The sequence below is a fragment of the Puma concolor genome, chromosome B1, assembly GCF_028749965.1.
Source record: "Puma concolor isolate L17-30 chromosome B1, mPumCon1.1.hap2, whole genome shotgun sequence".
NCBI lineage: Eukaryota > Metazoa > Chordata > Mammalia > Carnivora > Felidae > Puma > Puma concolor.
Window position 1 is genome coordinate 102,837,827 of NC_141670.1, and position 15,353 is coordinate 102,853,179.

A 15,353-nucleotide genomic window follows, 5' to 3' on the forward strand; every position below is an offset into this window, starting at 1 on the left:
TATTTCTTAGAATGAAAAATTTAAAACTAATTTAAATGTCCAAATCAATAGAAATATTAGATAAATAAATTATTGTAGATCCATACAATGTAATACCAAGAACTCCCAGGAAAAAATAATTTAAAAAATGATGTAACATATTATTAAATGAAAAGTATGTGTGTACATAATCATCTTATTTAAAATTTTTTAAAAATGTTTATTTTTGAGAGAGAGACAGAGTGTGAGCTGGGGAGGGGCAGAGAGAGAGGACGACACAGAATCTGAAGCAGGCTCCAGGCTCTGAGCTGTTAGCACAGAGCCCAATGTGGGGCTGGAACTCATGAACTAGGAGATCATGGCCTGAGCCAAAGTCGGATGCTTAACTGACTGAGCCACCCAGGCACCCCTATAATGATCTTATTTTAAAATAATTATATATTTATATGTAGGAGAAATCCAGGAAAGTATACACAAACCATTCACAGCAATTTTCTCTGGTGGGATTATTTTATACATTTCTCTGTTCAATTTTTAACTAGAGTATATTTCTTCTGTAAACTTTGGTCATCTGGGGGATAAAAAGCAATATACATATTTTATGGTTCCTTTAGTTTCTGCTTCCTCCTTATTTCTCTCTAGAAAGTCATTCTAGGAAGCTAGTATCTTGGGCTATCTGAAGAAGAGGTTTTTTTTATTTTCTCTAATTCCCCCTCCATCCAAGGACCCCATGCACTTAACACATTTACCATCAAGCAAATAAGTGGGATGAGGCTGTCTCCAGTCCTATATGCTCAATCTTTACTTAGGCTTAAGAAGAATACAATTTAGTAGTGTGTTCTTCAGAGACAAGGACAGTGCATGTGTGCAGCCTCAGGCAAATTGCTTAATGGTTCTTAACTTCAGTTTCCCTCTCCATAAACCAGTCACAATAATATCTAATTATTAGAATGGCTATAGGGATTGAATGAGAATATAAATGCCTGGCATATGGTAATTACTTGTTAAGTAGTTGTTATCATCACTATTGTTATCAACCATGCCTGTTAGGTTAGGACTGTACATTTTACTTAGTTCAGTTTTAGATATAAATGGGTCCCGAATAAATATCTCTGGACAGTTATGGCCACATGGTTCCAAATTATTTCTGTTCATGTCAGTTTGAATGAATAGTGAGTCTTGTTATGTTTTTCAATTTGGACTCTGCTTTTAGAAGTTGACCCTAAGAAATATTGACCTTGTTCATTCAATCTAAGACTTCCATAAAATTCTAGAATTGTCCAGGACTGACTAGCGGTACCCTGGGAACGAAGGGATAAAATATAGAAATGCACAGGTGAATTTCTCTGCAGGCAGGGCAGGGAAGGGGGTAGAGAGGAAGAGACTGTTTGCATAAACCCCAACCCAATCTTCCTTTCAGTTTGCTCATCTTGATTTCGCTAAAGATAAAAACTAGACCTGTCTTTCCTTACTACCCCTCCCCACCCCAAATTAAAACACAATCTTTTTAGGTTTGAAATCTTAGAAAGTGTTTGTAATTTGATCATTTTTGCCAAAGAACCTCAAAGAAAGATACAAGCGGTCCTAACTTAACAAGTCTCTTAAGAATTTGATTTAAAAAAATCTGTTCATGATTGTGTGCATGAGACACACCATCATGCATGACTAAAAAGGATATGTTACAGGGAAAAAAGATTGTTTTTGAGTACGGGCAGGGGATTCCTGATACGATCAAATGTTGGGTTTGTGATTTAAGAAGGAATTTCATTTCCTCCACAGTGAATTTTCTTACCTTTGTTGATTGCTTTTCATCTTAATGGCATTGAAAATTGTGCTTTTTTAAAAAAATAAAATTCTGAATGTGGAAAAACAAATTGCTTGCTCATTCTCATTTTCAGTGATGGAAGGTATGACTGCAGTCATTGTGGTGCACACACCTCTCTTACTTTCAGTTTTTCCCTTGTTAAGATATGGAAAGTAATAAAGATGGTAATTTGAATAAAGGTGGGAAGACCAAGTCTTGGGCAAATTTCTCCATTGCTTTGCTTATATTACCAAGTTGATGTGAATAAAAACTCCAGATTTTTAAGGTAAAATTAATGCCAGGATTTCAGCATTTCTTTCCGTTATATCAACTCTAATCAACCTCCATCTTTCCCTCCTCAGAAGGGGAAATACATACCAATGTTTGATACAATGCTTTGTTACTTGTTAAAAATTTCCATTTTTTTCAAGGCTTTAACTTTTATAAAACTTTGCATCATCATGATCCTGTCAAAAACTGAGAGCTATGAACGCACTGTGAGTAGTACTTCAAGGCCAAAATTCACATTTGATTTGAAGGAAACATTTTTTACATGCATCTCAAAGTTATTACACAAAAAACAATGTTTGTTCCTTAATTCATAATGCACACTGGGACTCTCTAGCTTAGTCCTTGCCATTCATAAATGAAGCATCAGTGTGTGACATAGCTTGAAAAGACTAGGCTGCAGCACAGACACACACAGTGTTGGGGTGAACTGTGGCTTCTGTTTCCCAGTGCTCCTACTTCTCCACTAACAAGGAGGCAGCTTGGGAGTGGAAGCTGAGGACAGGAGAAAGGTGGGTATTTGCTAAAGTCCTGGCTGGAAAGAGAGTATATCTCTGTCAGCCTAAAAAACCTGACCTGGAACAGGGAATCGGTCTGGGAGGGCTGGGCACACAGGGAGGGCTAAGTTTTGGAGATGGATTCAAATCAAAGAGCCAGGAATCACAGGGCAAGAACTGGCAAGTAGAACCAGCCAAAGAGGAGGCAATCCAGATTAATTCCAAAAACCTGTGTGGGATGGGTCCAGCTTATTAAAGAGACCAGGGTAGGTCAAACAACCATATTAACTTATAATTTTAAAACCCAGAATTATTTAATATTTTAGAAATTAAAGTTAAAGGTATACATCTGCAATCTCACTGACTTACAGTGGACAATAATTTTAAAACTAACAAAAAAATTGTTTTTTAATATTGATTTATTTTTTGAGAGAGACAGAGCAGAGGGGCAGGGGCAGAGAGAGAAGGAGACACAGAAACTGAAGCAAGGCTCCAGGCTCTGAGTTGTTAGCACAGAACCCAATGAGGGGCTTGAACTCACAAACTGCAAGATCATGACCTGAGCGGAAGTCAGATGCTTAACCGACTGAGCTACCAAGATGCCCCAAAACCAACAAAAATTGAAATGAGTGAGCCCTCTCTCTGTTAGTAAAACTAACAAGTAGGTAAACCCTTTCTTAAAGCTCTCATAAAGCTCTAATTTTAGCCACTAATTACTTTAGCTTCACCTGCAACTCATCAATAAGTCCAATATCTGAGTCTTGAGCCCTTCCCAGTTCCTCAACCCCCAACCCACATGAATCACCATGAAAGCTAGGTGCATACTCAGTTAAGAAAGGTCCATCTTGACTCTTAAGCACCAGGTAGAAGAAACTCTTGCTTTAGTTGCTGCTGTGGGTTCCACAGAGGCCAATGGACACTGCCTCCTGGTGAAATGATGTTCTTGCTGTCCTAGAGCATGCCCAGGCTGAAGTGCTGCCACACTGGGCTCTAAGGAGAGAGCCAGCCAGTCCACATGTCCACAGTCTTTGTTCTAAAGGCTGAGTTCTAGGCCAGAGGGGTTCCCTGGGGAGGCCTTCCAGCCTCAGCTATGTGGTATAGATCTCCCTGCCCCATGAACCCTTCAGACCAGGTTCCACAACCCATATGGTATGCTTTCCACTGGAACCTGTCATCCTTTCATACTGCAGGAGAATCTCAATTAGAACCATCCTGATTCATCAGGAAGGTTCTAATTAACTGAGGGTTTTTTTTAAATCTTTTTTAATGTTTGTTTATTTTTGAGAGAGAGACAGACAGAGCATGAGCAGGGGAGAGGCAAGAGAGAGACGGAGACACAGAATGTGATGCAGGCTCCAGGCTGTCAGCTCAGAGCCTGACAAGAGGCTTGAACTCATGAGCTGTGAGATCATGACTTGAGCTGAAGTTGGATGCTTAACTGACCAGCCACAGAGGTGCCTTTAATTAACTGAGCTTTATTTAAAAGGCTTTCCACCCCCTTTTTCTCCCAGTAGGTTGCTTGGCATCTATGCAAATCTGTCTGCCTCTTTTCCAGCAACCAGCCATGCACATCAAAAGGTTTTAAGAGAGGTCTTATGATCAGGCCATATTAAGATTCTGTTTCACCCTTCTCCTGGGGCAATGGGTATCTGTGTGCCTTTTGCCTGCATAACTATGTGGCATCACTCACATGACTATCTTGAAAAAGAAGACCTGGAGTGCTTGCTTATAAGTCCTGGCAACTTCAAGTACTGGCTGGAATTCTTAACATTTCTATCCCATAGCACTTTGTTATATTTGGAACCACAAATCTAAATTCATGGAAAATAGAGTGGGTTGGATAGCTTATGCCACATTCATCTTAGAATGCAGGGATATCTGGGCAAATCTAGAAGGCCAGCAAGGGTGGCCCACAATGGGCTTATTTGACCAAAGGACTGAAGAACCTTTCAGGAAAGAAAAAAAATTTATTCAAACAATCACAAGTGTCCACATCTCAAGTTTAGTTCAAGAACAAAGGATCAAGGTGGGCAGTGGGGAAGGAAGAAAGTCAAGGGAGGAAGGAGACCAAGGTGTTTACTACTCAGATTGTCTAGGGGTTACAGCAGGGGCTACAATAAAGTATGAAAAACTAAAGAGTTGTTTCACTAACCTTTATAGACCTTAAGAAACCCAAGGCTGTGCTTTTCAGAGGAAAATCAGAAGAAGGGAGTTTTGTCAGAAGCAATACATTATTGGCAGCTTCAGGATATCATCACAGTGAGATGAAGAAGAGAGCAGGTATGGTAAGTGCTAGGTGGGAGCAGAGTGAGTTAGCAAACACTAGTGACCTCCCACCAGCCTTTTCAGAATTAGCTGGGAGGGATATCTGCAAAGCAGGTAGAAGCAAAGCAAGAAAAATACTGTTTGGGGACTGTTACTGTGCCTCTGCTTGTACCACAGAGTTGGGGCTGGTGACACAAAGCCTAAAATATAATTGAAGCTTCCATGTTTGTTCCATGGAACCTCACCAGTTCTTCTGCATTCCAGTGGTTTTCTACAGACAAAAATGTTTCAAAAACTATTTGACAAGAACCCTCTTAATGGTAGCAGCTCCTGGGGGCTGCAGGGAGAAGAAATCAATTTGAACAATGGGCTTATATTGTTGGGTAAGAATCAACTGTTAGGAACTGAATGATGAAGATTGCTTTGTGTTGTCAGTGGTAATACGTATTCGTGCCTGAGGCTCAAAGTTCTAACAGGTGCTCTCTGTCCTGAAATTTTTTACTATTTAGAAATGTCAAACTTTAGGAATATCTGCTTGCAAATTTCTTTTGAATAGAACTTGTAATTCTGACCTTGAATAGAACATCAAATTCTGACCTTACATGATTTCATTGCTTATAATTGAAACCAAAGGTAACTGTCTCTCTGTGTTAAGACCAATATTTTATTTTCCTTTTTCACGAGCTTTTTTGATTTTTTTGCCTTTTAATTGAATAAACTTTCAGAAGATTCTTTTTCTTTATCTTATTTCTCTTTTATCTTTCTTTCATAAGAGGAGAAGAGAAACAAACAGGAGAGTATCAGTTATGAGGATAATCCATGCTTGATAAAGGGAAAGCTGAGACTTTTTCTCCCACGGAGAGAATAGTGTTTATTGTTATTTTAAAGGTGATGCTGCTTTTGTCAAAAATTAAAAAAATATAGAAAGACATAAAGAAAAAGTAAAAATTATTTTGAAATCACACTATTCAGAAGAGAACCAGTATTAATGTTCTAGTATAGAATTTACATGTTGTCTCTCCATGTATATACAGACAGACAGAAAAAAAGACAGGGAGAGAGAAAATGTATGCAAGAGCCTTTCTAGCTCCTTCGAGAAAAGCCTGGTACTACCCTTTGAACCAGTGCCTTAATGTTGTCACCTAGGGAAGAAAGACAGATAAGCAAACCCCGTGTTTCAAAATTACCCATAACATAGCAGCTCCACAGATCAAATTAACCACACAGGACAGCCCTAAAGATCACTCAGGAAAATTGCTAGAACCACACTGTTATCTTGTTTCCAGAGCGTTACAGAACGTCTATGAGGAAACTCATAAACTATAAAGCATTGTCTCTGACGTACATAATCATCTGATAGAGGCCACAACTCTTGAGTGGCTCAAAATACCACAAAAGTGGGTGGGGAGTGCTTCGACTCAGGGAGAGTCCTTTAACCTCATTTCCCTGTATCTGATACTGCAGAAAGTCCAAGTAGTTTTAGTTCACCTTTATAATTGGAGAAGGCATTCCAGAAGGACTCTCACAAAACGTTTGGAATCCATTAGTTGCTGCTTCGCATCCAGGATAAACTGACTTTCTTTCTTTTCTTTCTTTTTTCTCTTCTTTTTTTCTTTTTGTTCTTTTCTTTTCTTTTCTTTTCTTTCCTTTTTTCTTTTCCTTCTTTTCTTTTTTCTTTCCTCTTTCTCTTTCTTTCTTTCTTTCTTTCTTTCTTTCTTTCTTTCTTTTTCTTTCTTTCCCAAGTTTTTATTTGAATTCTAGTTAGTTAACATATATGGTAAAATTGGTTTCTGGTGTAGAAGTTAGTGATTCAGCACATACATATTAAAAAATCCAGAGCTCATCACAAGTGCCCTCCTTAATACCCATTGCACATTTAGCCCATCCTCTGCACACCTTCTCTCCATCAACCCTCGGTTTGTTCTTTTTAGTCCCTTATGGTTTGCTTCTTTGTCTCTTTTTGTCCTTCCCATATGTTCATCTGTTTTGTTTCTTAAATTCCACATATGAGTGAAATCATACGGTATTAGTCTTTCTTTGATTTATTTCACTTAGCATAATACACTCTAGCTCCATCCACATCGTTGCAAATGGCAAGATTTCATTCTTTTTCTCCTTTTTTAAGATTTCATTCTTTTTGATAGCTCAGTCAGTAATAGTCCATGTACATATATGCCACATCTTCTTTATCCATTCATCAGTCAATGGACTTCTGGGCTCTTTCCATAGTTTGGCTATTGTTGATAATGCTGCTATAAACATAGGGTGCATGTGCCCCTTCAAACTGTATTTTTGTATCCTTGGGGTAAATGCCAGAAGTGCAATTGCTGGATCATAGGGTAGTTCTATTTTTAATTTTGGGGGGACCAAAAATTACTCTTCTCCAGAGTAGCTGCACTAGTTTGCATTCCCACCAACAGTGTAAAAGTGTTCCCCTTACTCTGTATCTTCACCAGGCTCTTGTTTTCCTGTGTTGTTAATTTTTGCTATTCTGACAGGTGTAAACTGGGTTACTTTCATCAAAGCAAGAATTTAAAAACAACATAACCTGATATAAAGCAAAAATTTTTATTAACAGGGAAAGAGGACTGATGCTGGTATAATCCCTCACATGGTTTTCAGTATAGGAGTGAGAGAGTAGAAAGAGTTGGACTTTGGAGTCACATAGTTCTGAGTCAAATGCCACTCACTTAAGGGTGTATATTATATATTGCATGCAATATTTGGGACATATTTACACTAAAGAATAATTTATTGTTTATCTGAAATGCAATTTTGACTGTGCATTCTGTATTTTTACTTGCTAAATCTGGCATCCTACACTCACTCCATGTATGACCACATACAAGTTACTTTATTTCTCAGAATCTCCAGCTCTACATATGTAAGGTGTGAGATAACAATAACTAATTCTTAGGTGACTGAAAAGCACCTAGAATTCACTCATTAGATATTACTGAGTGTCTACTATGACAAGGGCTCTGGCATAGGCCAGGGAACTAGAGGCTGTCCTGCTGAAGATTATACTAAGCGGTTAACTGCACAATTGGTTACTTCCTTAAACTGAGATTAGCACGACAGAAAAGCACAGGATGTTATGAGATAGAGACCCATACCCTATAACTGGTCACAGGAGCTTTTCTTAAAGAAATGACACTTGGGGGCGCCTGGGTGGCTCAGTCGGTTGAGCGTCCGACTTCGGCTCAGGTCATGATCTCACAGCTCGTGAGTTCAAGCCCTGCGTCGGGCTCTGTGCTGACAGCTCAGAGCCTGGAGCCTGCTTCTGCTTCTGTGTCTCCCTCTCTCTCTGCCCCTAACCCACTCACATTCTGTCTCTGTCTCTCTCAAAAATAAATAAACATTAAAAAAAAATTAAAAAAAAAAAAAAAAGAAATGACACTTGAACGTGGATGCATATATTCATAGATGTGTACCTGCAGTACTTGAAACTCAAAACACCTCTTTCTCTCAAACCTGTCTTTTGTCCTAAGTCCTTAAACTTCAGTTAAAAGGACAGAATTCATAGGTTTCCCATTACACAAACCTGAGAGTCATTCTGAACTCATTCCTGACACTCATTTTCTGTATCAATTCAATTATCAGTTTTTCTTCCACACATTCCTCAAACCTGTACCCTGTTCTCCATCTGTACACCCCACTTCCCTCACTGTCTCTTCCATGGCTATTTTGATAGCTTCCTAACCAGTTAATATACTGCTAGTTCTGCTACCTTAAAACTTGTATTTTACACATGAAGTTGAAAATTCTACTATATTTCTCTACTTAAAACATTTTAGTAACTTCCTTTTACCAAAAGCCCACGATTTCCTTCACTTTTCCCTTTATAGCATCTTTAAGAGTCATTCTTGAGTAGCCAATAACCTAATCAGGGAACCAGGGATGTGTTTTAGAGCCAAGGATACTATATACTTCTCCCAAAATAGATAGCACTGAGAGCCTGCTAGGACACAACAGCAAGTGAAGGATCTAGGAAAACACATGGCTGCTTTTCAGTATTGCTAACAATAATATGCTTGGAAAAAACCCAAAAACAAACAAACCAAAACAAATAAAAAAACCCACAAACAAACAAACAAAAAACCCTATAAAAATTCTGCCCTTCCAAACAATCAGTGCCTATTTTACCTTAAGCCTTTTGCCAAAACCTGAAGTGTCTGGAAAAGAGGAGCACAGGGAGTCCTGGATACATAAAAAATGCTGTCACCACTTAGCTTCTTTGTATCTGAACACTTCCTACTACCTAATCTTCATTGCCTGGGAAGCCACATCTGTTCATGAGTTGTATTTGGGTCTCTGGTGTTGACTTTCTACATGTATATCACTTCTATATATATGAATGCCCAGTATCCATCAAAAAGTGCAAATATGTATCATATTCCTTCAAGCTCCAGTTGTGAAAAACCATTAGCCAGTTCCCTAGACTCAGAAATCTAGAGTAATTTTTTTTTATTTTGGTTTGCCTTAGAACAGAACCACCAGTGTGGGAGGGGAGAGTTCCGTGACAGGATTTAGGAAGCAGGCTCAGAAGGGAAGTTCATATGGAGGAGAGTGATGCTCTGTTCTAACAGTGAAGAGAGTAGGAACTGGAGGCAACAGAAGACAATTACCTCCTACTTGCTGCCTTGGTTCCAAGTAGGTCTGAGATTCCAAGGCGTCATCAGGAGGGCTTCAGTCCTTTCTTTGTTCAGAGTAGGACGAGTCTGAGAATGGTGGAGGTGGGGGAAGTAGATCCTCTAGTCTTGCCCTATTCTGCATCCAGCTCCTAGATGCTGTGGGAACAAAGCAGGACTTAATGAAGGCCAAAATGAAGTCCCTTTTGCTATAATCCTTTCTACCTCTACCATAGCCTCTTCACACCCTCTGTCCAGTGAGTTATAAGAGATGAAGAGAGAAGATAAGAGAGTTGAAGCAAAGAACAGGACAACTCTTGAGGCTTAGGCAAGGAGACAAAGTCATCTCCACAGTCTGCCAGAGCTTGCCAATCCAAAATGGCAATGGCCACTTTGGGAGACAGAAGAAGAAAGATAGATTCAAGGAATCCCTTATTCCTCACATGGACACTGTGAAGAAGTTATGAGAATAGATCATACAGGCTATTTGTGGGTAACAAAAAAACAGGTCAACCACAACTTCCTGCAGCCTCAATTGTGATTCAATTCACCAAACCAACTGGGGTCTTTTGGATAGAAACCCAGGAAGTTGGGCTGAAAACCTGAAACAAGGGGCTATGGATAGCACTGGGTCTCCCATGTCTAGGCGAGTTGCTACAAGTAGACAGCCTGAAGCATTCCTACAGAACAGGGTAGCTGATTGGACATATTTAGATCCTTATGCCTATCATCACCTATTAACTCATTTCCATATGCTGGAAGAAAGTAAATTACTCTGCACTGAAGTCTAAATGCTTACATACATTATCCAGTTTGCAGTGTGCAGAAGATAAGATGTTTGCTTTATGCAGACCCATTCTCTTTGGACACCCACCAGTCAGGCGTTGCCATGGGTCATGAATTCTGGCTAATTATATGGGTCACCATTCCCCCTTCTGGATTAAAATATAAACTTGATAACTGAAATTGCAGCAGCCATTTTGTCACCCTGAGGTGAGAGACATATATAAAAAGACAGATAATCATAGATGATAACCTTGATATTGTCATGTTACTGAGCCAATACAAGTAAATACATATGTCAAGATTTCTTATGTGACACAAATACAAGTCTATTTGCTTAAGCCACTACTTTGGGGTTATGTTACTTTCAACCTTAAAGACTTCCTAAATGATACAGGGAGTCCAGAATTATTCAAGTGTTGGCTGATGACAAGAGAAAGTATAAAAACCATATGATCATTTCCGTAGATGAGAAAAAAAAATCTGACAAAGTACAACATCCATTCTTGATAAAAACAAAAAACACAAAACAAAAAACCCTCAAGAAAGTAGGTTTGGAGGGAGCATACCTCAACATAATAAAGGCCATATATGAAAAACCCACAGCTAATATCCTAAATGGGGAACAACCAAGAGCTTTTTCTCTACTGTCAGGAACAAGACAGAGATGTCTGCCTTCACCACTGTTATTTAACTTAGTACTAAAGTCCTAGCCACAGCAATCAGATAGAGAAAAGAAATAAAAGGTATCCAAATTGGCAAGGAAGAAGTAAAGCTTTCACTATTTGCAAATGGCATGATACTATATATCGAAAACCCTAAAGACTCCACCAGAAAACATTAGAATTGATAAATGAATTCAGTAAGGTCGCAGGACACAAAATCAATATACAGAAATCCTTTGCATTTCTATGTACTAGTAGTGAGGTAGCAGAAAGACAAATTAAGAAAATAATCCTATGTACAAATGCATCAAAAATAAGCAAATACCTCAGAATAAATTTAACCAAGGACGTAAAAGACCTATACACTGAAAACTATAAAACAATGATGAAAGAAATTTAAGAACTCACAAGCAAATGGAAAGATATTCCATGTTCATGGATTAGAAGAATAAATATTGTTAAAATGTCCATACTACCCAAAGCGATCTACAGATTCAATGCAATTCCTATAAAAATACCAACATCATTTTTAACAGAACTGGAAACTCTCCAGTTTCCAAAGGAATAAAAGCTGAACCACTTTCTTACACCATACACAAAAACAAACTCAAAATGGATTAAAGATCCAAATGTGAGACCTGAAACCATAAAAATCCTAGAAAAGAGCACAGGCGGTTTTTCACACATGGCCTTTATTTTCTCTGACATCAGCTATGACATCTTTCTAGATATGTCTCCTGAGGCAAGGGAAACAAAAGCAAACATAAACTATTGGTATTACATTAAAATAAAAGTCTTTTGCATGGCAAAGGAAACAACCAACAAAACTAAAACATAACCTACTGAATAGGAGAAGATAATTTGCAAATGTCCATTAAGAGGTTAGTATCAAAAATATATAAAGAATTTATGTAACTGAACACCAAAAAACCCCAAAGAATCCAAATAAAAATGGGCAGAAGACATGAATAGACATTTCTCCAAAGACATACAGATGGTCAAGAGACATATGAAAAGATGCTCAACATCATTCATCATCAAGGAAATGCAAATCAAAACTACAATGAGATATCACCTCATACCTGTCAGAATGGCTAAAATCAAAACACAAGAAACAACAAGTTGGTGAGGATATGGAGAAAAAGTAACCCTCTTGCAGTGTTGGTGGGAATGCAAACTGCAGCCACTGTGGAAAAGTGTTCCTCAAAAAATTAAAAATAGAATCACGATATGATTCAGTAATCCCACTACTGGCATTTGCAAAAGGATATGATAACACTAATTTGAAAAGATATATGCATCCTTATGTTTATTGCAGCATTATTTACATAGCCAAATCACGGAAGCATCTGAAGTGTCCACAGATGATCGAATGGATAAAGAAGATGTGGTATATATACATAACGAAAAAGAATGAAATCTTGCCATATGCAGCAACATGGACACATTTTGAGAATATAATGCTAAGTGAAATAAGTTAGTCAGAGAAAGACAAATACCATATGATTTTACTTGTATGTGGAATTTAAGAAACAAAATAAACGAACAAAGGGATAAAGAGACAAACCAAAAAAAAAAAAAAAAAAAAAAGACTCAACTATAGAGAACAAACTGATAGTTACCACAGGGGAAGTAGATAGGGTGGATGGGTGAAACAGTGAAAGGGTTTAAGAGTACACTTATCATGATGAGCATTGAGTAATGTATAGAACTGTACATTAACTAAACTGGAATTAAAATAAATATTAAAAATAAATAAAGTGTTGGTTGCTGACAATGACTTAAGCCAAAAGCAAAATGACAAATGCATAGCTTTGTCAAATAATTTTTCTGTCAGTCCCTACTCAGACTTTTGAAGTAGCAGAGCACAGGGAGCAAGTTGGCTAGAACTCATAAATGGAATTAAAAAAAAAAAGGATAAACAAAAAGCAGATCAGAACTATAAATACAGAGACAAACTGATGGTTGCCAGATTGGAGGAGGGTGGGGGGTGGGGGTAGGGCAAAATGAGTGAAGGGGAGAGAGAAATACAGGCCTTCCATTATGGAATGATAAAGTCACAGCAATAAAAAAGCAGAACATAAAGAACAGACAATGATATTGTCATAGCTATGTAATGGGACGGATAGTAGTTATACTTGTGGTGAACACAGCATAATGCATAAACTTGTCAAACCACTCAGTTTTACACCTGAAATGAATGTAACATTGTGTATCAACTGTACTTAAATAAAAAGAAAAAAAGAAAAAGAAAAAAGAAAGTTGGCTAGAGAAAAGGTATTAGGAAGTTAGAACTTTCATTTGCATATCAGTGTACCCTGGCAAAGGCTTGTCTATAGAGGATCGTGGAGATAATGTTCCAACATTCATTTTACCTCAGTAAATTAGTGTAAGCCAATTATGATAAGACTATGCCCCCTTTTAACTGGCTAATTGGGGGATGAGTAGACCAAAGCCAATATGGATCAAGGACCTACTGGCGTTCCTGGGAAAAAGGGCTAGTTTCAGTCTCCTGCTAGAAATAATCAAAGAAGAATATTATTCTAGTATATTATTCTAGCGGCCATATTATGACCATGAGAGTAACCAGTTTTAGCAGGAAGCCAACTCTGTGGCAGCAGAGAATTGGGGTCCCTAATGACATCTCTAAGCTGCTAAATCAATTGGCCCTGGAGTCTACCCGACTTTTAGAATTCCTAATATGTGAAATAAATGTCTTTGGTGTTCAGACCAATCTAAAGCAGCCCTTCTGTTACTTATGACTGGGGGTATTGTATCTGACATGGAATTTGGTCCCTGAAACTGATGTGCTACAAATCTCAGACCCTAAAATGTGATGTGGAATTTGCTGAATGGAGAAAAGTGGGACCAGTAACAATGGGCACTATGCTATTATTCCTAGTTGAAAGGTTCTAGAAACTTGCTTGAGAAACAGTTAGTAAAACTATTTCACCTGGGGGACAGATATATGCCACTAAAGCTGTAGTATTTGAGGAAATGATGGGAAAAATCAAGAAGATCAGCTGCTTCTTGCTGCCTATGGAACTAAAGGTGGTTCATCTGATAGCAGAAAAGAAGAGAATACACATCTTTTCCAAGAGAGACCTTTTATGTCTATAACCCATATTCTAAGTTTTTTGAGAGTCCAATAATTTTGACCCTTGCATGCTGAAAACAAACAGACAAACCAAAAAACAAACAAACAAACAAACAAACAAAACCACCCAAGTGTTTTCTCCCAAGAGGGAGGAAGAGGAGTGGAGTGTAAATATCCATAGACAAGGTTTGAGAGGCTCCCAGAAACTCTAACCAGGATGATTGGTGAAGATCAGCTTCCTTGCTGAAGCCAATCCATAAAGACTGGGAGAGGTGGTTGTTTCTTCAAATGTGCAGACACCAATGCAAAGCTACAAGGAACGTAAAGATTCAGGGAAATATGACACAATCAAAAGAACAAAATAAACCAACCCTAAAGAAATGGGTATCTATGTATTTACTGATAAAGAATTCAAAACGATCATCTTAAATAAGTTCAGTGAGCCACAAAAGAACACAGATAACTAAATGAAATTAGAAAACCAATATATGAAAAAAAAAGAAACTAATAAAGAAATGGAAATTATAAAAAAGAACCAAACAAATTCTGGAGCTCAAGAATTTAATAATTGAACTGAAAAATTCAATAGAGAACTTAAACATTTAACTTGACCAGGCAAAAGAAAGAACCGGCGAACTTGAGGACAAGTCACTTGAGATTATTTAGTCAGAGGCACAAAAAATAAAAATAATGAGAAAGCGTGTAAGAAACCCTCAGGGAATTATGGGACATCATCAAATGTACCAATATGCACATTAAAGAAGGAGAGAGAAATAGGGACAGAAAGCTTATTTAAAGAAATAATAAAGGAATTTATTTCAACACAATAAAGACCATCTATGATAAGTGATAGCTAACATCATACTAGTGAACAATTAAAAGCTTTTCCTCTAAGATCAGTAACAAGAAAAGGATGCCCATTCTTGCCACATCTATTCAGCACAGTACTAAAAGTCCTAGTTAGGGAAATTAGGCAAGAAAAAGAAGTAAAAGGCATTTGAGTAAGAAAAAAAGATTTAAAATTGTCTCTCTTTGCAGATGACATGATCTTATAGGCAGAAAACCCTAAAGTGTATACACACACATACACACACACACACACACACACACACACACACACACACACACGTTAAACTAATAAGCAAAATCAGTAAAGTTGTGGGATACAAAATTAACATACAAAAATCAGATGTGTTTCTATAACTATCAATGAGCTATTTGAAAAAGAAATTAAGAAAACAATTCTATTTACAATTGTATCAAAAAGAATTACTTAGGAATAAACTTAACCAAAGAGGTGAAAGACTTACACACTGAAAACTACAAAACACTGGTAAAAGAAAT

At 37.7% G+C, this 15,353-nt stretch overlaps 1 protein-coding gene across 1 annotated transcript in view; it reads right to left on the reverse strand.

The window, feature by feature from the left end:
* Nucleotides 1-9,283: 9,283 nt before the first annotated feature.
* ADAD1 (adenosine deaminase domain containing 1) overlaps nt 9,284-15,353 on the reverse strand; it is a 110,461-nt gene continuing 104,391 nt past the window's right edge. Inside the window, exon 13 of the mRNA XM_025921310.2 lies at nt 9,284-9,623. Within this exon, the coding sequence (XP_025777095.2) occupies nt 9,523-9,623 (101 nt within the window). The 3' untranslated portion in view covers nt 9,284-9,522. The remainder of the gene's footprint in view (nt 9,624-15,353) is intronic.